A 22,648-nucleotide genomic window follows, 5' to 3' on the forward strand; every position below is an offset into this window, starting at 1 on the left:
GTGGAAGGACAGTCCTGTGCAGGCTGAGTCTGCAGCTCGCTGTGTGGCTGGGCTTAGCCAGTTGAGAACAGCTGTTTTCATCTGTATACAAAACCAGGTCAGCATGCCGTGTCTTGGAGGCCGACACTGCCTCACAGAGATGACTCCTTTCTGTGGAATACTGCAGCCCTAACTTCCAGGACCAGACTCTTACCTCATGCAGTGACAGAGAAACCACTGTTTACACAGCCGTTCCCAGCACCCCGACAGCTCATCTTTTGTTTCATTCCCACACGGTGGAAGGGAGTTTCCCAGCATCCTTGGCGGGCACTGCCCTCTGACCCCCGTCTCCTCCTCTTGCCCTGGCACAGAGGGAAGCTGAACCCCAGCGCAAGCCATGACATCAGAGTGCAGCTTCCTCCCACAGGGTGTTCTCTACCCATCTGCAGCCCAGACAGAGGCCCATGCCCTCTGATGTCTGTCCCGGGCCTGGCCCCTGCTCTGCTAGGAGTAGACAGAAGCCCCAGAAGCCCACCCCCATGCCATGGGACCCCTGTCCCTCGCCCGGATCCTGCTTCCTAAGAGAAACAACAGGGTGTCCAGAGTTTTCCCATGGTTGTCTCTTTCAGTCCCTCAAGTAGAGCCTCCAGAGTTATCAGTGGTCTCCGTTTGATTTACTGAAGGCTTTGTCTCTAAAATGCCTCCCTGTCACTGCCTTGTTGCTCAAGTAGGTTGAGTCTGTGGAGTTCAACGTCTGGGACATTGGGGGACCGGCCAGCATGGCCACTGTCAACCAGTGCTTCTTGACGGACAAGGCCCTGTACGTGGTGGTCTGGAACCTGGCGCTGGGGGAGGAGGCCGTGGCCAGCCTCCAGTTCTGGCTGCTGAACATCGAGGTGAGGACACCTGCCGCCAGCCGTGCCGTTTCTGTTCCCAGAGCTGCTCTCAAGCATCCCCTGTACTGGGAAAAAAGGGATTCTGTTCCGCGGAGGGCCCAGAACCGTGGTCCTGCTTGCTTTGCACAGTGAGACACTTGAAACCCTCCTCTGCTGAGGGCCGGTGGTGCTCTTGTAATTTCCCTGCTTCCCTTAAATTTAGGAACCCTCACCCTTGGATCCAAAAGGGCAGCAGGGTCCCCTTCCTGGTGTAAAGGTATCCTTGTCTCCCTGCCTCAGATGGCTGCTGTCATGTCTGAAGGGTCAGAAATCCCTCCCCACAAGTCCCACTCAGCACCCCTTGTGGAGGAGGTCACAGAGCACCATAGACACCCCTCAATGCAACAGTCCCTCGGGGTTCACAGAGAATGAAGAGCATGGGCGCTGCCTGGGCTGGCAATCCTATAGCAGTGTGTTTTGCATTAGTATAAAGGATTGCCTGAGACTGGGTAATTTATGAAGAAAAGAGTGTTTATTTGGCTCACGGTTCCACAGACTGTACAAGCATGGCTTCAGCACCTGTTTGGCTTTTGGTGAGGCCTCAGGAAGCTTCTAGGCATGGCAGAAGGGAAAGAGAGCTGGCATGTCACATGGTGAGAGAGGGAGCAGGAGAAACAGGAGGAGCAGCCAGGCTCCTTTTCACGATCAGGTGAACTCGCTCATTACTGCAGGAGGGCACAGAGCCATTCATGTGGCATCTGTGCCCATGACCCAGCCTCCCATCAGGCCTCCCCTCCAACACTGTGGATCACATTTCAACATGGGATTTGGAGGGGACGAACATCCAAACCATCTCAAGGCTGCAGATCGGTGGCCAAGCAGGGCCCGCGGCAACCAGGGTCAGCACACCTGCAGGGAGCTCTGTCTTGTCCCTTGTTCACTGAACAGAGACAGTACTCGGCCTCGGCATTCTCTGTTACAGGCCAAGGCCCCAAATGCTGTGGTGCTGGTGGTCGGGACACACCTGGACTTAATTGAAGCCAAGTTCCGCGTGGAAAGGATTGCAACGCTGCGTGCCTACGTGCTGGCGCTCTGCCGCTCCCCCTCCGGCTCCAGGGCCACAGGCTTCCCGGACATCACCTTCAAACACTTACAGTGAGTGCTCAGGCTCTAGCTGCTCCTACCTTCCTGTGGGTGCCGGTTGCTGATCTATCCTGGGATCTGCTTACAGAGAGCTCCTGAGGCTGGGTGGGGCTAGGCCCCTTCCCTGGCCAAGGGTGGCAGCCTATAGAGCTGACCCAGCCTTGGAGGGGGTGAAAATCCACTGGACGGCTGGCTGGGTGAGGCCCGGAGATGTCCCCTCTGTGCTTCCTTTCTGCCTCCTCCCCATCCCCAGGGCCAGTGCTGAAAATGTGTGGTGCCCCTGTAACTAGGAGACTGAATGTGGGCACCACCCATCCAATGGCTGTCCATCTCATTTGTTGATCACTGATCAAGGACAGACCCCGGGGAGGGTGTGTCCTTGTCCACCACTCAGACCTGATGCAAGGCTGGGCCCTCCCTCCCAGCCTTGCATCAGATCTGAGTGGTCCTGATGGCAGCCTTTGAGTCACAGAGGGCCAAGAGTTAGGAGGGGCTTTTGGGTAGGCATCAGGATGGGCCCAGGCAGGTAAGTCCAAACTGCCCTGGACTCACCACCTGTCACTGGACTTCCACGATATCCCTGTGGGTTATGGAGATTGTTGTGTCACTTTGTAGATGAAGAAGCTGAGGTTCAGCAAATTAAGGGTGCCCTGATGGGAGTGAAATACACTGCACATTGCAGCAGCTGCACTGGTGGCTCTCAGATTCCCTCATCCCGGGTGGAGCACCATGGGTATTGGTGCACAGGTCAGCCTGGGGACAGTGGCATGGCTTGGAATAATACAGGATGAGGCTTTCAAGAATTCCTGCTGTGCCCTTGGGAAAGCCCCATGGGGTCTGTGATAAGAGGGGCACTAGCACCTGTAATCCCAGCACTTTGGGAGGCCGAGGCGGGTGGATCACAAGGTCAAGAGATCGAGACCATCCTGGTCAACACAGTGAAACCCCGTTTCTACTAAAAATACAAAAAATTAGCTGGGCACAGTGGCGCGTGCCTGTAATCCCAGCTACTCAGGAGGCTGAGGCAGGAGAATTGCCTGAACCCAGGAGGCGGAGGTTGCGGTGAGCCGAGATTGCGCCATTGCACTCCAGCCTGGGTAACAAGAGCGAAACTCCGTCTCAAAAAAAAAAAAGAAAAGAAAAAAGAGGGGCACTAGCTCCAGATCAGAACCCGAGTCCAGCCTGTGTGAGTCTATGCCTGCCCAGCCTGTGCCCTTGGGTGTCTCAGTGTACCTCTGTACCTCACTTCCCTCTGCTGTGAAGTGCTGTGTAGTCCGGGAAGATAGACTAAAGTGACGCAGTGTGGGGCACCAGCACAGTGGTTTGTACCAAACAAGGCCTCATTAAACTTCTTGTGTCATCTTTCATGAGTTTTCCAGACTTGCCAGCATTCAGGGCAAACATCCTGGGAACACAGAGAAGCTGCTGCACTTCCTCGGAGTGGGGCATGATGAGTAAACGTGGGTCTGTTTTGCACACAGTGAGATCTCCTGCAAGAGCTTGGAAGGTCAGGAAGGGCTGCGGCAGCTCATCTTCCACGTCACGTGCAGCATGAAGGACGTGGGCAGTACTATCGGCTGCCAGCGACTGGCAGGAAGGCTGGTGGGTACCTTGCTCATCCGCTTTAAACCAGAGGGCATGCTTCCCATTGTTGGGGATCTGCACTGTCCCCTCTCTCCTGTGAAAGCCATGTCTGTGTTGCAAGGCTCAATGGTTCCTGGTGAGGGAGGGTCAGGATGGAGGATAGTGGGTGAAAATGTCCCACCCCTTCAGGTGGCAGGGACCGGGCAGGATCTGCCCAAGCTGGCAGGCACGCCTTGGGACCTGAGGGACCCTGCCTTGCCTATCTGTCCCCCAGATCCCCAGGAGCTACCTGAGTCTGCAGGGGGCCGTGCTGGCGGAGCAGCAGCGCCGCAGCCTGGAGGACGACGTGCAGTACCTGACGGACAGGCAGCTGGAGCAGCTGGTGGAGCAGACGCCCGACAACGACATCAAGGACTACGAGGACCTGCAGTCGGGTGGGTGGGGCTGGGGTGGGTGGCGGGGTGCCCGTGAGAAATGGAACCGTCTGCACTTGCTAACTTTAGCTTGGCCCTCAGCAACGAGTGAGATCCCAACACTCAGACTGCGTTTCTGCCTCCCATCCCGCTCTCCTTCCTCCTTCCCTCCCACCCTTCTTTCCTTGAAGGGTGAGAATACAAACAGCTACTCTACACCAGCGTTGTGTTGGCCACAGGGGCAGACATACAAGCTAATGGACTGGCCCCTGACCTCCAGGGCTGACGGTCTAGTCAGGGAGACAGAGGTCAAACAGTTAACAGTTGATTCTAGATTCTCGTTATCCACAGGAGTTATGTTCTGTGAAGTCACCGTGATCACTGAAATAGCAAATACTGAACCAGTGCTCCTAGGAGAGATGCTGGTTTCGGTTCCTGCAAGCTTCCGGTCAAACGTTCCTGTCAGCCCATCAATACAGAACCTTGTTTTATGTGTGTTGCTGCTTAAAGATACCATACTTAATATATGTTGTTGATTTGTTGGTGTTGAATTCACGGTTGACAGTACTATCGCTCGTTCCTGAACAAAGCTTATCTAACACACGGGTTTTTTCCATAAGGCACATCGCAGCCTTCTCACGCTTAGGGAACTACACAGTGCTTCAGCACTTCACTTGGCTCCACTTTAAACAATAAACACATCAACCAAAACCACAAAAATTTAAAAATCATGGCACTGACATAGACCACTAAGCGGCCACTTGTTTTCAGCATGAGAGCTGAGAGTGTTGCCCTGTTCAGCCTCTGCTGGGAATGTGCACATTGGTCAATGCAAATTTTTTACTACTCAGCACATGTCTGTAAATAACATTGATTTTGGGGTCACAGATAAATTTTAGCAAGAAGGCAAATTTGCAAAGGCAAAATCCACAAATAATGAGGATCAACTGTAGTTACCCAAGTGGCCCTCAGCCCAGGACTTTGGCAAGAGTTATCACGGGCCACCAGGGAACCCGTGACTAGGCTGCCAACCTGCCTGAAGGGTCCAGCATGTCGGGCATGTTGGTTTCTTCCTAGGAAGAATTTGTGACCTGGGTCCTCTTGGAAAGAGGGCCACCCCAGAGTCCCTTTTGCCCCTTTATCTGACTACTGCTTCCTCTTCTTGCCTGGGGCAGCGATCAGCTTCCTCATAGAAACCGGAACTCTACTACACTTCCCGGACACCAGCCACGGCCTGAGGAACCTCTACTTCCTTGACCCTATCTGGCTGTCCGAATGTCTGCAGAGGATCTTTAACATTAAGGGCTCCCGGTCAGTGGCCAAGAACGGGGTGATCAGAGCGGAAGACCTCAGGATGCTGCTGGTAGGGACTGGCTTCACACAGCAGACAGAAGAGCAGTACTTCCAGTTCCTGGCCAAGTTTGAGATCGCCCTGCCCGTCGCCAATGACAGGTGAGGACACAGACTTACCAGGCCAGGCTGTGCAGGCTGCTCCCCAAAAAGGGAGTTGAGATCTGGAGCCACTGGTGGCCTGAACAAGATTTCCAGGGATCTGTGCTGCCACCGCTGTACCCCCAAACCCAGGGACAGGCCAGCACCTGATGACCTGCCTGCCTGGCTGGGGTCAGCGGGACGGTGAGCACAGCTGGCCGCTCTCTCCTGTACCACGGGCTTCTGTTCAGGGAGTTAAAAGAAATGCACTTATTGAAAAAGTGCAGGAAAACATGGTAAGGATGGCATTAAAAATAATTTGTGGGCATTTCACTTTACAGGGGCTTAATGCTTCGTTATTTGGTAAAAGAGAGTAAGTGGCCAGGTGAGGTGGCTCACGCCTGTAATCCCAGCTCTTTGGGAGGCTAAGGCAGATGGATCACTTGAGGTCAGGAGTTTAAGACCAGCCTGGCCAACATGGTGAAACCCCGTTTCTGCTAAAAATACAAAAATTAGCTGGGTGTGCTAGCACGTGCCTATAATCCCAGCTACTTGGGAGACTGAGGCAGGAGAATGGCTTAAACCCAGAAGGCAGAGGTTGCAGTGAGCAGAGACCGTGCCACTGCACTCTAACCTAGGCAACAGAATGAGACTCCTTCTCAAAAAAACAAACAAAAAGTGAGTGAACTAGAATGTGCATGCTAATTACACAGCCCAGCTTCAAAATGCAGTCCAACATGATTAAATCATGAGAGCAACAAGATCAGCTGCTCCAGAGTGGATGGTCTCAGGGTCAAATGGAGGCTTTCTGTATAGTAGCTAATCCTTGCCTCTTTCTGTGGACTTCTCCCGGATCTGTAACATACCCAGGTCTCCCCAGTCCTAAACTACAAACAAAACAAACGAGCCTCCGTCCTCCTTTTCCTTCCTCCTTTCCTTGCTCCCCAGCACCTGCTACCCCTCATCACTTTTTGCTGGTTGCCAGGCAGCCTACTAGGTGCCCCCAGGTACTCCTCCTGTCTTCTGCTGACCCTGCCCCGAGTACTGACCCTCACCTCTGGAGGGCCTTCTCCATGATGGGACCCTGCCACCCTCCCTTCCAGCCTCCAGTGTCCTCAGCAGGCCCCTCCCCTGCACTTTCCTCAAGCCATCAATTCAGCTGCCTTGGTCCTCCATGCCTCAAGGGAACAATCCCCAGATTTTCAGCAGGGCCCACCCTCCAGAGGCTCAGGCCTGGGTTTCCAAATTGCTCCCGCCTAGAAGTCTGGCTTGGTGACCAACTCAGCATGTCTGAGACTCCTGCTTTCTCTCCACTGCTGTCCGGTCGCACTGATCACCTCCATCATGGAACTGTGCTTGGGGAGTGGCACTCGAAGCTCAAAATTCCTCTCTCTACCCCTGACATCCGGTCCTCACCCCACCTGCCATGACATAGCCCTGCTGTCTCCCAGTGAAACAATTCTGTTGACTGGACCTTTCCTCCTTGTGCCACCCACATCTGCTTCTGGGTTGTCTTTTGTTTTTGTTTTTGTTTTTGTTTTACAGTTTTAGATATTTTTTCCATAAGTTATTGGGGTACAGGTGGTATTTGGTTACATGAGTAAGCTCTTTAGTGGGGATTAATGAGATTTTGGTGCACCCATCACCCAAACAGGATACACTGCACCCTATTTGTGTCTTTTATCCCTCACCCCCTTGAGAATCTTTCCCCCAAGTCCCCAAAGTCCACTGTGTCATTCTTATGCCTTTGCATCCTCATAGCTCAGCTCCCACATATTAGTGAGAACGTATGATGTTTGGTTTTGCATTCCCGAGTTACTTCACTTAGAATAGTCTCCAGTCTCATCCAGATCACTGCAAATGCTGTTAATTCATTCCTGTTAACGGCTGAGTATCTTCTGGATACAAGTTCTTTCTCCGATATATGATTTGCAAACATTTTCTCCCAGTCTGAGACTTGCTTTCTTTTTTTATATTAATGAAGTCTAACTTTTTAATTTTGTGATTACTGCTTTTTGTGTCATCTTTAAGAGATATTTGATTATGCCACAATCTTGATGATCTCTCTATATTTTTCTTCTAGAAGGTTTGTAGTTTAGCTTCTACTTCAAGGCCTATAATCTATGTAAAATTAATTTTTGTATATGGGGTAAAGTAGGGGGTCAAGGTCTATTTTTTCCCATATATTTATCTGGTTGTTCCAGAACCATTTGTTGAAAAGATTTTCCTTTCCCCATTGAATTACTTTGATTTCCTTATCAAAAATCGGTTGGGTGGGTATCTTTCAGGACTCTATTTTGTTCCACTAATCTATGTACCTATCCTTACACCAGTGCCAAACTCTACTAATTATTGTAGCTTTAGAGTAAGACTTGAAATCAGGTTGTGTGAACCTTTTGTATCAGTTTCCTGTGGCTGCTGTAAGGTACCATGAATGTGGCATCTTAAAACAACACACATTTATACCCTTATAGTTCTGGAAGCCGGAAGTCCAAAATCCATTTCCCTGGTCCAAAATCAAGGCATCAGCAGGATCAGGCTGCCTCTGGAGGCGCTAGAAGAAAATGCATTTTCTTATCTTTTCTAGCCTCTGGAGCTGCATTTCTCAGTTTACGTTTCTTTTATTGATTCATAATATTTTACGTATATATGGGGTACATGAGAGTATTTTTTACATGCATAGAATGTGGAATGATCAAGTCATGGTATTTGAGCTATCTATCACCTTGAGTATTATCCTTTCTATGTGTGGTATCATTTCAAGTCCTCACTTCTAACTACTGTGAAATATACAATATATTCTTGCTAGCTGTAGTCACCCTGGTCTGCTATTGATCGTTAGAACTTATTTCTTCTAACTCTGTTTGTACTCATTCACCAACCTCTTTTCCTCTCTCCCTCCCACTCTCACACGCCTCCCAGCTTCTGGTGTCTGTCATTCTGTTTTCTATCTCCATAAGATAGAAGTTTTTTAGCTCCTACATATGAGTGGGAGCAGGTGGTATTTGTCTTTCTTTGCCTGGCTTATTTCATTTAACGTAATGACTTCCAGTTTCATCCATGCTGCTGCAAATGACATGATTTTGTTCTTCGGTTTGGCCTAATTGTATTCATTGTGTGTATGTACCTTTCTTTATCCATCTGTCCATTGATGGACACTTAGGTTGATTTCTTATCTTTGCTATTGTGAATAGTGCTGCAGTAGATATGGGAATGCAGGTGTCCCTTCAGTACCTGATTTCCTTTGTATAAATACCCACTAGTGGGATTACTGGATTGTACGATAGTTCTATTTTTAGTTTTTTGAGAAATCGCCATACAATTTTCCACAGTGGTTGAACTAGTTTACATTATAGCCTCTCTCTCTCTCTATATATATATATCTATGTGTGTGTGTATATATATATATATACACATATATACACCAAATACACACACACCAAATTTTTTATCCAATTGTTGATTGATGTGCATTTGGGCTGGTTCCATATTTTTGCAATAATGAATTGTGCTGTTACAAACATGTGTATGCAAGTATCTTTTTTGTATGATGACTTTTTTTCTTCTGGGTAGACAGCCAATAGTGAGATTGCTGGATCATTTTCTACGTAAGTATTTAAAGCCATAGCTTTCTAAGCACTGCTTTATATGACAAATACAACCAATTTTGCTATGTTGTGTTTTTATCATTTCGTTTGAAAGATTTTCTAATATATCTTGTGATTTCTTCTTTAATTGATTGGTTATTTAGAAGTGTGTTTTTTTTATTTTCAAATACTTTGGAATTTCCTACTTGCCATATTGTTATTAATGTTTAATTATTTTGGTCAGAGAATATATTCTAAGATTTCTGTATTTTGAAATTCATTAAGACTTGTTTTGTGGGCCAATGTGTGATCTTCCTTGGTGAAAGTCTGAAGCACATACAAAAAAAAATATGCTTACTGTGGTATGGCTATAGTATTTTATAAACCTTAATTAGCTCAAAGTGGTAAACAACGTGTTTCAATCTTCCATATTCTCACTGATTTTTTTTCTTACTCATTCTATCAACTACTAAGAGAGAGATGGTAAAATATCTAATGGTGAGTCTACTCTCTCCAGTTCTGACAGGTTTTGTTTTGTACATTTTGAAGCCATTATGGGTTACATACATGCATTTATGTCATGCCTGTGTAATGAAGTGACCCTGTTGTTATTTTATTAAATGTTTCTCTTTATCATTGGTAATACTCCTTTTCTTGAAGTCTATTTTATCTGATATTAAAATAGCCAAACCAGCTCTTTTACTTCTACCCGTTTTTTTTTTTTCCCTACCCTTTTAGTAGCAGCTTATTATCTGTATTAAAAATGAATCCCAGCTGGGCTCAGTGACTCACACCTGTAATCCCAACACTTTGGGAGGCCGAGGAGAGTAGATCATGAAGTCAGGAGTTCGAGACCATCCTGGCCAGCATGACAAAACTCTGTCTCTACTAAAATGCAAAAAAATTGGCCGAGCATGGTGGTGCGCACCTGTACTCCCAGTTACTCAGGAGGCTGAAGCAGGGGAATCACTCGAACCCAGGAGGTGGAGATTGCAGTGAGCCTAGATCACACCACTACACTCCAGCCTGGGTGACAGAGACTCTGTCTCAAAAAAATAAAAGAATCTCTTGCTGACAGCACATTATCCAACCTGATCATCTCTGCCTTTTAATATGAATATTTGATTCTTTTACATTTATCGTAATTAATTATATGATTGGGTTTAAGCCTACTATTTTGCTATTTATTCTGTATTTATACCATCTTTTTTTTTATTTTGTTCATTCCTTCCTGCCTTCTTTTGAGTTAAATTTTATTTTAGTATTTTCGTGCTCTCTATTGGGCTTTTGGCTATTCTTCTTTGTATTGTGTTTTAGTGGCTACTCTTGGGATTACAATATGTGTTCTTACCTTATCGCAATCTACTTGTAATTAATATTATGCCACTTTGGATTAAATGCAAAACCCTTAGCACGATACGGTGACATTACTGCTCCCACCACCCTCTGTACTCTTGCTGTCATCCATGTGTCTTCTATACAGAGTCCCCCTTATCCACAGCTGGTAGATTTCAAGACCCCAGTGCATGCCTCAAACCGCGATAGTATTGAGCTCTACATATACTGTGCTTTTTCCTATATACACATACCTAGGATAAAGTTTAATTATAACCCAGTAAGCGATTAACAACACACAGTAGAGATTAACAACAATAACTAATCACAAAACAGTATAATTATGACAATATACTGTAATAGAAGTTACGTAAATGTGGTCTCTCTCTCTCTCTCTCCCCCTCCCTGTCTCTCTCTCTCTCTCTCTCTCTCTCTCTCTCTCTCTATATATATATATATATATATATATATATATATATATATAAAACTTTATGTTTTTGAATCAGTGACTGAAACCGTGAAAAATGAATTGCAGAGAAGGGAGGACTACCATGTATGTAATGAACCCCATAACACAGTATTATTACTTTTGCTTTAAATAATTAATCAATAGTCTTTTAGGAAATTAGGGGGAAAAGTATGTTGACCATTTCTGTTGCTCTTCCTTTCTTTCCCTAGAGCCAAATTTCCATCTAGTATCATCTCTCTTTAGCCTCAAGAATTATGTGTAGCATTTCTTAAAGTCTAAGTCTGACGGCAACAAAATTATCTTTTTCAGACAAGACTTTAGTGTATATGAAAATATCTTTATTAACACTTGAATTTTTTGGTGAATAATTTTCTTGGATGTAGAATTCTGGGTCCTTTTTCTGTCAGCCTTTTAAAGATGCCACCCTATCATCTTCTGGTCAGATAGGGGTCCTCCTCGGTCTTCCGCACCTGACCCCCCGCCGAGGACCTTCTGACCCTGTGCCATCTCCTCTCATGTGATCAAGGATGCCCAACCACCTGCTCTGCTGCAGTCCAGGGGCCTCTGAGAAGCCTCCTGCCCCTTCGAGGGCTCTGCCACCATCCTCCTGTGGCTTTTACTGCCCTTACACTCCCCTTCTGTTTACCTCTTACCCACCTGCCCAGACCCTCAGTTCTGCTGTCGGCCCTGAGTGTGGTCAGCACACTTCTCTGCCTCCCCACCATGGGCCCTAGCGTTTGGCCCATGGAAGGCAGGGGAGAGGCAGTGAGGTCCCTGGCCTTAACAAGCAGGGTGCTCTTAGCAGGGAATTTTGGCAGACTCTTTATAAGCTCTTATTTACATTTCCTTCCTTCAAATTCTCACTGTCAAGGCTTGGCTTTCATGAAAACCAAGCGTAGTGTTGGCGTCTTCTTTTCTTCCACTCTCCTCTGTGCTACTCAGTACCAGGATGCATCTTCCCAAGTAACTGAACTGAATGCCTCCCCTCAGTGAGTGAGGGTGCCTAAGAAGGCCAGGCTTGGGGAGCACATGAGAGGTGAGACCTCGGTGATGCTCTGCCCTAAACCAGATTGGTCCTCAGGCCCCCAGTCCTAGTTTCCATTTCAGCCGCTTCCTGGGTTTGATGCTGATGTTGGCAATGAAGCTGTATCCAGGATACAAATCCACAGAATGTGGCCACGCAGCACCCAGAGAACATACTGCCACTCTGCGTCCCCAGCTCCAGATCTTTGCAGGGGTGCCCACTGGAGACTCTTGGGGAGCAGGCCTGGATCCTACCCAGTGAGGCCAGAGACCCCCGCCTGGGAACCAGCCCCTGGTCCCCGCTTTGCCTGAGGCCCCACCCACCTCCCACTCGGTATGGGAGGGGCCTCAAGTCCTTGCTCCTCCAGCCCTCTGGGTTCCTTAAAAGGTAAAGCCCCGAAGAGGAATTCGAAATTCCACAGCTCCTCATAACATGGCCCGGGGTGTCCTTAACTGTGCTCCATGAGAAAGTTTGGGGTGAGGCAGCCTGTGTGTTTACAACACACAGGATCTGACAACTTTCAGATCGTTTTATCGCAGTTTGGAGGAGTGAGGAGATAGAGCACCCAGTAAAAGCGAGTCAGTTAACTATATGAAGTCAGTTTATATATATATATAAAATATATACATGTTTTATAATATGTGTATGTGTGTGTGGTGTGTGTGTGGTGTGTGTGTGTGGTGTGTGTGTGTGGTGTGTGTGTGGTGAGTGTGTTGTGGGTGTGGTGTGCATGTGTGGTGTGTATGTGTGTGGTGTGTGTGTGGTTGTGCGTGTGGTTGTGTGTGTGGTGTGTATGTGTGTGGTGTGTGTGTGGTTGTGCGTGTGGTTGTGTGTGTGGTGTGTGTGGGTGTGGGTGTGGTGTGCATGTGTGGTGTGTATGTGTGTGGTGTGGTGTGTGGGGGGTGTGTATGTGGTTGTGCGTGTGGTGTGTGGGTGTGGTGTGTGTGTGGTTGTGTGGGGGTGTGTGGTGTGTATGTGTGTGTGGTGTGTGTGTGGTGTGTGCGTGGTGTGTGCGTGGTATGTGTGGTGTGTGTGTGGCATGTGTGTGTGTTTGGTTGAACAAGATCATCATTGCGATCACTACCAAGTCCTCACCAAGGCTTATTGCACAGCAGGTTAGAATATGAAGTCAGTCAGCCTGCTGGAGTATGAATCTCAACTACCTCTGCATAATGGGGATAATATAATTACTATAAGTATGATAGTTGTTGTTAGGATTAAATTAGATAATACATGTGAAATACTCAGAACAGCAGAAAGAAACAGGAGCAGGCACGACCCAGGGCCTCCTATATGGGAACAGACACTGATTGATACATGTAACATACTCAGAACAGTGTCTCTTAAGCACCCAAGACATTTTGTATTGACAGTCCAGTTATAGTGACTGTTTCTTCGTGGTAAGTACTCATAGCCATAGTGTCTGGTTCTATACACATCCAGGAATCGTGGAACACGTTTTGTCTTAGCGCAGGCATAATGGGTCCCTTGTGCCCTAGGCGAGTCTCAGTTCCTGGCAACATCAGCTTTCTAAGGCTCCTAGGATCTCTGGATCCATGCTGCTCCTCTGAGCATGGTCTCCCACCTGCAGTGAACCCCTCCAGCCCCTCAGAAAACCTCCGTGAACCCCCTGAAAGTACCATACACTTTTGAGCCTTTGTGCTTTTTAGGAGGAAGGTCCTTACCTCTCAGCAGACTCTGAGAAGGGCTACAGCCCCCGTTGGAGACTGGCTCAGTGGGGTGGATGAGCCAGCACCCCGGTGCGGACACTGAGATGTTGAAAAGTGGAGGAATAAAAATAATTTGCCAATCAGCAATGAGGGACTTCTCAGCCATTGCTTTCATCACAGATCATGTCAGTGCCAGGGTGTGAATTTCATCAAACACATGAATAATTTACCTCTTAGGGCCTGTCCTGCCAATTCTCTGGTCATTCCCTGGGATGACCTTTCCCAGCTGGTAATTGCTCTGAAACCCAGAGCCAGCAGTCTCCACTACCACGAGACCACTGCTTACCTTGTGAATGGCTTCTGTGGCCACTCGGAATCTCTTCATTCGCCTTGCCACCTTCTAAAGCTCTGCCCTCAAAAACATCATAGAGCACCTCTTCTGGGTGCCACCGCACTTCATGCTGGTGAACCTTGGGACAGAGAATGACCCCCCTACTCTCCAGGCACCCTCCAACAAGGAAAGAGAAGAGCGAGAAAGCCACAGAGCACCGTCACTGTAAGAGGGCCACGTGAGAGACCCAGGATGCATGAGACGCAGTGGGAAACGCAAACAGAAACAGCAGGCATGGCCCAGGGCCTCCCGTGTGGGGAACAGACACTGAGCAGAGAGAGGAATTGTCAGATGTGAAGGGATAAGACAGGAAGCTCTGATGGAGAGGCGGCTAGCGGGAGGTTGGGAATGTGCTTTCACCCAAGACCTGAAAGGCGGCCAAGGCCTGCTGTTTCCCCGCCGTGTCTGCTGCACCGTCCACACAGTCCCTGTCTACCTTCCCAGCCCTGCCAGGAGGGGATCCTTTCTCTTCCTGTGGTGTACCTGTGTGTCAGAGCATGTAAGTCAGAGCCAAGACTTGCGCCTATGTGTTTGGCCCATAAGCATTCATTGAATTTTCTTATAGTTTACGGAGTCTCTTCCAGAAAGTTCTAAGGACATTTATTAGACTGAAATAGATTTGTTTTAAGATTAGGAGAGCTGAAGGCAAAACCTTTATTGGTAAAGAATCCAGTATCTACGCACCCAGGGCGCTGTCCCGTGCCTGTCCGGTCCCTGCCCCCACAGCCCCACAGCATGCAGCTGTTGCTGGTTTTCAGGCACACTTTTGGAGGGACCTCCCAGGTTTCAGCTGTTTTGAGATGACAACAGACTCGAAGTCCTTGCTGACACAATGATGCAGCGTTTTTATGATGACCAAGAGCCTTCTCGTAAAACATCCCTCTTTTGCACAACACAGGCTCATTCTGACTTTTAAAGGCAATTGCCTCGTCTCTGCTGGCCAAGAACAATAAACAGCTTTGAAGGCCAAAAATGTTTCTCTGACCCTAATATCTGCATCGTCCTTGAATCCCTGAAGCTGTATTTGTTTTTCCTCCATCAACCAAAGTTAATGTTAAGCGACTCCCCAACTGCCACCCCACCGACAGAGACTTGAGTCCCCTTTGCTGCGTCTGACGTTTGTAGGGCCACAGGTGTGTTCATGTCTTCCCTTAGCCTTCTTCTAGTCTATATCTTAGAAATCTTGATAGACATATTCATGGGACCCGTCTTCAGTGTCCTTTGGAGCATTTATTCTCAGCACATAAACCGCCCTTCTCTTACTAACAGAATTCCGAGGGCCCTGGGAGGAAGGAGCCCAGCAGCCTGAGGTGCTTCAGCACAGCCTCTCCCACACCAGGCCGTCTGCTGGGAGCGTGGGCCCCGCTGTTCACCATTCCCCTTGATGTGTTTCAGCTACCTCCTGCCACATCTCCTTCCGTCTAAACCTGGCCTGGACACCCACGGCATGCGACACCCCACAGCCAACACCATCCAGAGGGTATTTAAGATGAGCTTCGTGCCCATCGGCTTCTGGCAAAGGTTCATAGCACGGATGCTGATCAGCCTGGCGGAGATGGACCTGCAGGTATTAAAGCTGCGGTTTCTGCACAGGGGGGTGCCTGAGAAGCACCTGCAGTTGTATCCTGCTGGGAGGGGAATGCCCTTTGCTTGGGGGCCCTGCTTGGAGACCCTTCTCTCAGAGCGATGCCACTGATGTGGTGCCGGGGGCAGGTGTGGCATGGGCTGCTGGCCAACCCATGGAAGCCATCCTGTGAGTTCCAAAGCAGCACCCACCTTAGACAGAACACGCCCTTTATAAGTGGTGGTTCTAAATGTTAGCCCGCCTCAAAATCACCTGGAGTTGGTTAGAACACAGTTTGGTGGGCCCCACCCCAGAGGTTCTGATTCAGTAGGCATAGACGGAGCCCAAGAATTCGCATTTCTATCCATTCCCCAAGGCAATGCCACCGGCCCAGCAGCCACGCTTGGAGAACCGTGACTTTAGAAGCACAGTTTTGCCATCCTGGCTGCACACTAGGCTCGCCTGGAGGAGGTTCTGAAAGACACTGACCACACTCCAGACCGATCAAATAGAATCTTTTGAGTGTGGCATAGTGTTGAAAAGTGATTCCTCTTTGGTTTTTTTAAGGCTCCCAGGCGATTCCCCTGTGCACCCACTTTGAGAACCACTTGTGCAGAACTTTACATTGCTCTGGTAACACTGGAGACCCAGCCCAAGGAGTTCGTTTCTGTGGGCTTACCTGGGGTTATGGGAAGGAGTCCCAGCTGTCAGGCAATGTTAATTTCATGCAAGGCAGGAACATGGAAGCAATATTTGCTACAGTGGTGTTTTTCAAAGTGGCTTTCCTACACCCACAAAATCAGCCTCACCTGGGGACGTGTGAGGAATGCAAGTTCTCAGGCCCCACCTCAAACCCGCTGCATGAGAAACTCCAGATGGAACCCCGCACTGGTTTTCACATGCCCTCCGGGGGATTCTGGCACACCTTTGGTTTTGTGACCTCCTGGCATAATCCCTGACTGTCAAATCCTTGACATTAAACTCCGTATGAGTTTACCGTTGCTACATTCTAATTAGACAGCCCTTATTGAATGAGAACTTCTCAGATCTATAAAAATGTTCTTTGATTGTCCCATATTTACTGAAATGGTAAGAAAAATAAATGCAAAAGCCTTAACATCCATCGTAACAGTAGCGGCCTGTGCTAGCAACGAGGGAGATTTGTTAAAAGTGTCAGAACTTTGCGCTGATTGAAGGAGTGGGTGCAGGCGCTGGTGCTCCGACGTTCCCATCCCTCTGCCCTCCCTTTGAACCCTGTGTCCCGCTGCGTTCTCAGGGGAGGGTCAGGGAGCACTAGCGTGGTGGGAGGCCGAGCTCACAAGTGGGGCCCAGCTGGGCCTGGAGGCCCGGGCGCCCTTCCGGGCAGCAGCATCCCTCACTTGAAGTTAGGAAAGAAGTCCTATTGAAATTCAGATGGGTGGCAGGAAGGGAGAAAGAGTTCTGTCTCATCACTCATCAAAGCCATGCAAATTCTGGCAGCAGGGAGACGCCACTTTTCATCCATCACATTAGCAAAGAGCTGAGCCCTAATCTCCAGCCCTCAGCACGACGCGGCCCTACGCACATGGGTAGTTGGTGCACAGGACAGTCTCACCGTTCAAATAGCGATTCCTCAGGACGCATCCAGAGCTTTAAAACATCCAGGCCCTTTGACACATAATCCCACTGGTAAACATCTAAACGAAGGACATCAGTTTCAATCAGAGAAAGCTTTGTGCCTTTCTCATGTGCCTCACAGTGGTTTTGAGGGAGCAAAAGATTGGAACCATCTTACCCTTCCAGAAGAGGGTGGTTTGGGAGATGGCTATACGTGATAGAATATTAAACTTCAGAAAAGCGAATTTAATGTGTGATTTTAATGGCATAGAAAAAGTGAAGTTTTTTAAAGTATACAAAATTAGAAATCCAATATGGCTTCAGCTGCTTTTTATACGTATATGGAGACAGAAAAAAATCCTGGAATAATACGAAAATCTGAACGATCTCTCTGCTTGGTGTTGAATTACTGTTTGGTTTTCCCTCTTAACATTTTTCTGTATTTTCTACATTTTCTAATATGAATTTTTGCTTGTAAAGTCAGAAAGGGGAAAAAAATTTAAAGGACAGCCTGTGTTTCAATTCTTTGGAAAAACCGTGTTTCCGGAATACCCTGGAGACCCCATCAGATAATGTAACGTTTAATTTGGCAGCAGGGATGAGCGGCGTGGGAGGAGAGGGTGGGAAAGACGGTGGCCATTTATCAAGATGGGGCCCAGCCCGGCCTCCACAGAGCTCTGCCCAGGGCCAGCGAGGAGCCCAGAATACTTAAGCAGGGTCTTTTCTATGTCTTTCAGCTGTTTGAAAACAAGAAGAATACTAAAAGCAGGAACAGGAAAGTCACCATTTACAGTTTTACGGGAAACCAGAGAAATCGCTGTAGCACATTCAGAGTGAAACGAAATCAGACCATCTATTGGCAGGAAGGGCTCCTGGTCACTTTTGATGGGGGCTACCTCAGGTAGGAGCATCTGGAAGCCGCCTGCCGGGCCAGCAGGTGCCACAGCAGCCACCCCAGGGCCACCTCCACAGGATGCCTCATCCTCTTGGTGTCCAGAATTGTGCTCCTGAGAGCGGCTCGTCATGGCAGCTTGCTAGAAATGTGAGGCCCTCCCATGAGTGTCCCAGAGGCTCGGGTCTCCTCACCCTGGCTGAGCCCCCCTCGCAGGATGGGAAAGGCAAAGGCAGATGTGGCGGCCGCAGCTCAGGACTTGAGGGACGTGGTGGCCATTGAGCTCAGGAGAGCTTTGAGCACCTCCCACGGTCATTCAGGTCACCTTGGTGACCTTGCAGCCGTCCTACCCGTCCCCTTGTTCCACCAGAAGCCAGGTTTGGGACAGGGGGTGCTGGGACTCCTCAGCCCCCATCTCCACTGCCCATAACCAGACACAGAACTCACCCCCCTGTGCCATTTATTCTTGGTCTTTTGAGAGCGGTAGAACTAAAGTCAGCTCAACAGGCTTAACGAATGACAAACACCCAAGATTATTTTAATATTTACAATGACGTTTGCAAAATACTCTTCAGCTCTGTGAGAGGAGAAGAAGGGAAAAGGGGAGGTAACTTTACAGAGGGCTTGATTGGGACCTGCCGCTTCCACATAGAGGTTCTCACTTAAAGCCCACGGTTGCTGCTGCACAGATGAGAACCCTGAGGTGCAGGGAGGTCCCGGAATCTCCTGAGAGCCTCAGCTGGGTCAGCTCCCAGGCCGAGCGTCCCTGACAGCAATCTTCCTCGTGTGACCTTCACCAGGCCACGTCCAGGGCAAGAGCAAGGCAGGGCCACACACACACCTACGCACAGGGAGGAGTCCCCCATCAGTCCTGCAGGGCACAGACCCCCTCCAGGTCCCCAGAGGTTGGGTCCTGTCCCTGGGGGCGGGGATATCATCCCAGGGGCTCCCAGAGCCAGATCACAATGGGCTCCTTTTGGTTTCTGGGTTGCAGTGTGGAATCTTCTGATGTGAACTGGAAAAAAAAGAAAAGCGGAGGAATAAAAATCATTTGCCAGTCAGAAATGAGGGACTTCTCGGCCATGGCTTTCATCACGGATCACGTCAATTCCTTGATTGATCAGTGGTTTCCCGGTAAGAGAAGGTTCTGGAAACAAGCCCTTGTTCATGCTAATATTTCTTTATGAATCAGGGTGGGGCTGCTGCTTTGGGGGAAGGACAAAAATCCCACTGGGATTTGGCCCAAGAAAACCAGGGTGTCTTAACAGCCCTTTCATGGGAGTCCTCGCCCTGAGAAGTCCAGCTCTGTCACTGGGGGGAGTGCCATGGGGAAGACGGGGCTCAGACCCCACCGGGAATGTGCAGGGAAGCAGCCTGCCAGCTGCCCACAGGCATGCCACAGGCATGGCATGCCCACGAGTTGTCCATGGAGATGCCCAGTGTGAGCTCACACATGTCCTGTCTTCACAGTGAGGCCAATGTGGCTGAAATCGGGGGGGAGTCGGCAGATGGAGATTTATCTCCTGTGCAGGGACAGGGATGAAGGAAAGCTGGGGCCACCAAGGGGCCTTGCTCTCCTTCCCTGCCACCCCACCCATCCCAGCAGTGATCAACCCACTCACACAGCCCTTCGGATCTGTTTCTTCCTTGACAGTTCACTCAAAAAAAAAAAAAAAAACTTTTGAGTGAAGTTGCTGAGGCCCCGTTTGTTTTGCTCTGGGGTAGAGATGACTCCCAGAGCAGCCTGCAGTGGGGAAGGCTATCTGGGCTAAATGGAGCAAGTAGCTGTGGGGGAGGCTGCTCTGAGAGCCTCAGGCCCTGAACACTGGAGGCCAAGCAAGCGCGTGGTGGATGGTGGGTTTGGAATTGCAGTGCCACCCCTGCAAGCCTCGGCGGGTCCCCCGGCCTCCTGGGCCAGCCTCGCCTGCATGCGATGCCTGCATCCCAGAAAGCATCAGGGAAGGTGGCAAAAGAGCAGTGGTGGCATGCACTCAGGAGACACGTTCCAGATCCCAGGGCGTTAGAAGTAAGGCTTGGAGTCAGAAGGAAAAACAAGCACTTGGATAAAGGATTTCTCAGCAAGGCAGGTTTAATCTTGTGCAGGAGGGTGCCTTCCATTTGGCTGGTTGCTACGAGAGTGCACGGAACAAAGGAGAGTCGAAGCTTTTTTTTTAACACAACTCTTGCTTTTGTGCCCTTTCTCCATTGACTGGGGTCACACTGCACAATTTAGGCTTGATTGGCCGAACATTTAAACTTGCTTTTTTTTTTTTTTTTGAGACAGAGTTTCACTCTTGTTACCCAGGCTGGAGTGCAATGGCGCGATCTCGGCTCACTGCAACCTCCGCCTCCTGGGTTCAGGCAATTCTCCTGCCTCAGCCTCCTGAGTAGCTGGGATTACAGGCACGCACCACCATGCCCAGCTAATTTTTTGTATTTTTAGTAGAGACGGGGTTTCACCATGTTGACCGGGATGGTCTCGATCTCTTGACCTCGTGATCCACCCGCCTCGGCCTCCCAAAGTGCTGGGATTACAGGCATGAGCCACCGTGCCCGGCCACATTTAAACTTTCTTAGGTAAGGTGGCTGGGTGGACACATGATGGGAGAGAGAGGAGAGAAGGACGGGGTCGTCTGTGGCAAAATAAAGAGCTGGTCTTTCTTTAAATAGGAAAGGAATGTGAGCGTGTGCTGATAACGCTACTGGTGCTGTGGCGTGCTTGGGCATGCAGTAAAGTGAGAAAGAAGAAAAGGAGAAGAAAGGGTTGCGGGTACTGGGAATTAAAGAATGAAAGGTGGAGCCGGCTGTTTGAAGAGAAACCTTGCCAAGTCTCACACAGGGTCTGGTCTCTGTCAGGGTTGGGGTCCTTCCTGTGTCAGCAGGAAGGCTGACCCACAAGAAAAAAAGCTCAGCAAGGAGCCCTCGGAGAAGACAGCTGGGTGTGTGTGTCACGGTGATTTGGGAGGCACTTGGCCATCCAAGGGGGCCCTTAGGCCCGTGTGAACCCTTCTGAGCACTTTGCAGCTCCCCACCAGCCAGTGTTCCCCCCACAGCAGGTGCTGGGCAGTTTGACAGGTCACCTGAGATGAAAAGGGTTTGGGTGAGCCCCTGAGACAGGCTGTCTGGAGCTGGCATCCCCAGCCAGGGGCCCCTCCTAATGGAATGCCTTGCACATGGACCTGCAGATATCAGATATGCCTGGAAAGTTCTAGGCATCCACCTCCTACTCTGCATGAAGCAGACAGTTGGCCCACCCTGAGGGCACCTCCACACGGCATCTTGGAGGGTGTTTCTCTGCACCTCCTATCACAGGCGTGTGAGGGAACCCATGTCTAATGACTCGGTTTTGTCTGTGATCATTTGCACTCGTTTCTCCCCCTGCATTGCCTTCATAGACATTGTAGCCTGGATATTTCTCGTTGTAGGAAGGGTGCCTTACACGCTGCAGTGGTTGGCTTGCTGGAGGATAGCTCAGACCCAGTCTGCAGTGACCTGTTAGGGCCTAGTCATGCAGGAGGGATCCCCACCCTCCTCTCAGGGCCCCCAGCCAGCCTGCTCAGTGTCCTGACCACTGGACAGTTCTCAGAAGCATTCTGAACCCTCTCTAGACACATCTTTCAGGGCAAACAATTGCGCTCTCCAAGAAAAGGCCCCTGAAGGTGGCACTGGGTTTCAGCCTGTCTTTTGGGTACAGGCCAGGCCAGGCAGCTCCCCTGCTATGAAGGTCTCGGGGCCTGGGTTTGCAGAGTGCTACTCGGGGGCCCCACCTGCACCACCTTCTTGTGAGCTGTCTCCTGCTCTGTCCTTATTTAGCCCTGACGGCCACAGAGAGTGATGGGACCCCACTCATGGAGCAGTATGTGCCCTGCCCAGTCTGCGAGACGACCTGGGCCCAGCACACAGACCCCAGTGAGAAATCAGAGGGTGTGCAGTACTTCGACATGGAAGACTGTGTGCTGACGGCCATCGAGCGGGACTTCATCTCCTGCCCCAGACACCCGGACTTCCCCGTGCCGCTCCAGGAGCTGGTCCCTGAGCTGTTCATGACTGACTTCCCAGCCAGGTATGTCCAAAGGCCCCTCCCAGAACACAGCGCAGGTCACAGGGTGGCACTCCTCATTGTGTAATTGCCGAGCGATCTCCAGGAAGACCCCTCTGGGGCCAGCAGGGGCCCCAGCCATAGCTTCCCAGCAAATCGCAGTACCTTTTAGGTTCCTATCCTCAGCTGCATGAAGGGAACAGGCTGCTGGCTTTCCATTTTGGAGGCCTTGGCAGGCCCAGCTGGGAAAGCGCTTTGCAGGTGCAGCCGTCCTGCCTCCCCCCACACCGCACCCCTTCCCCTCGTAGCCAGAGCTGTTCTCTCCCGAGTTGCCTCTCCCTTCTGACTCCCACACAGCTGGCACTCAGGGGCTGGCAGGTAAGCGCAGCTGGAGCTCCTGGGGAGTTCAGGAAGGGGAGAGCTCTGAACCATAGCCTCATTTACCTTTTTTGTCAAACGCTGACTCCTGTCTGTAGCCCTAGCGCTGAGCGTTGGACCCTCAAATCTGTTCTTAGAGCTGATTCTACCTGTGCTGACCCAAGATGATAACAAGGGGAGAACGTGGGAGGAAATAGGAAACATCATCTTTCAGAAGAAAACTTCCACAGGCATCCTTTCTCTACGGCCACCACTTCCCTGGGCTTCACCCTATGGCA

General features: G+C 49.7%; 1 protein-coding gene across 4 annotated transcripts in view; it reads left to right on the forward strand.

Annotated features, from left to right (window-relative positions):
* The window catches only part of LRRK1 (leucine rich repeat kinase 1), a 137,608-nt gene that overhangs the window by 97,193 nt on the left and 17,767 nt on the right, over nt 1–22,648 (forward strand). For all 4 annotated transcript variants that reach the window (XM_064376303.1, XM_064376306.1, XM_064376304.1 and 1 more), the window contains 9 exons: nt 711–875; nt 1,837–2,009; nt 3,479–3,599; nt 3,856–4,015; nt 5,170–5,446; nt 15,297–15,468; nt 17,799–17,962; nt 18,948–19,087; nt 21,767–22,016. In XM_064376303.1, coding sequence (XP_064232373.1) covers nt 711–875; nt 1,837–2,009; nt 3,479–3,599; nt 3,856–4,015; nt 5,170–5,446; nt 15,297–15,468; nt 17,799–17,962; nt 18,948–19,087; nt 21,767–22,016 — 1,622 coding nt within the window. The remainder of the gene's footprint in view (nt 1–710; nt 876–1,836; nt 2,010–3,478; nt 3,600–3,855; nt 4,016–5,169; nt 5,447–15,296; nt 15,469–17,798; nt 17,963–18,947; nt 19,088–21,766; nt 22,017–22,648) is intronic.

This window comes from Aotus nancymaae, unplaced genomic scaffold, assembly GCF_030222135.1.
Source record: "Aotus nancymaae isolate 86718 unplaced genomic scaffold, 86718_ANA_hifiasm-v0.15.2.pri h1tg000014l, whole genome shotgun sequence".
Taxonomy (NCBI): Eukaryota; Metazoa; Chordata; class Mammalia; order Primates; family Aotidae; genus Aotus; species Aotus nancymaae.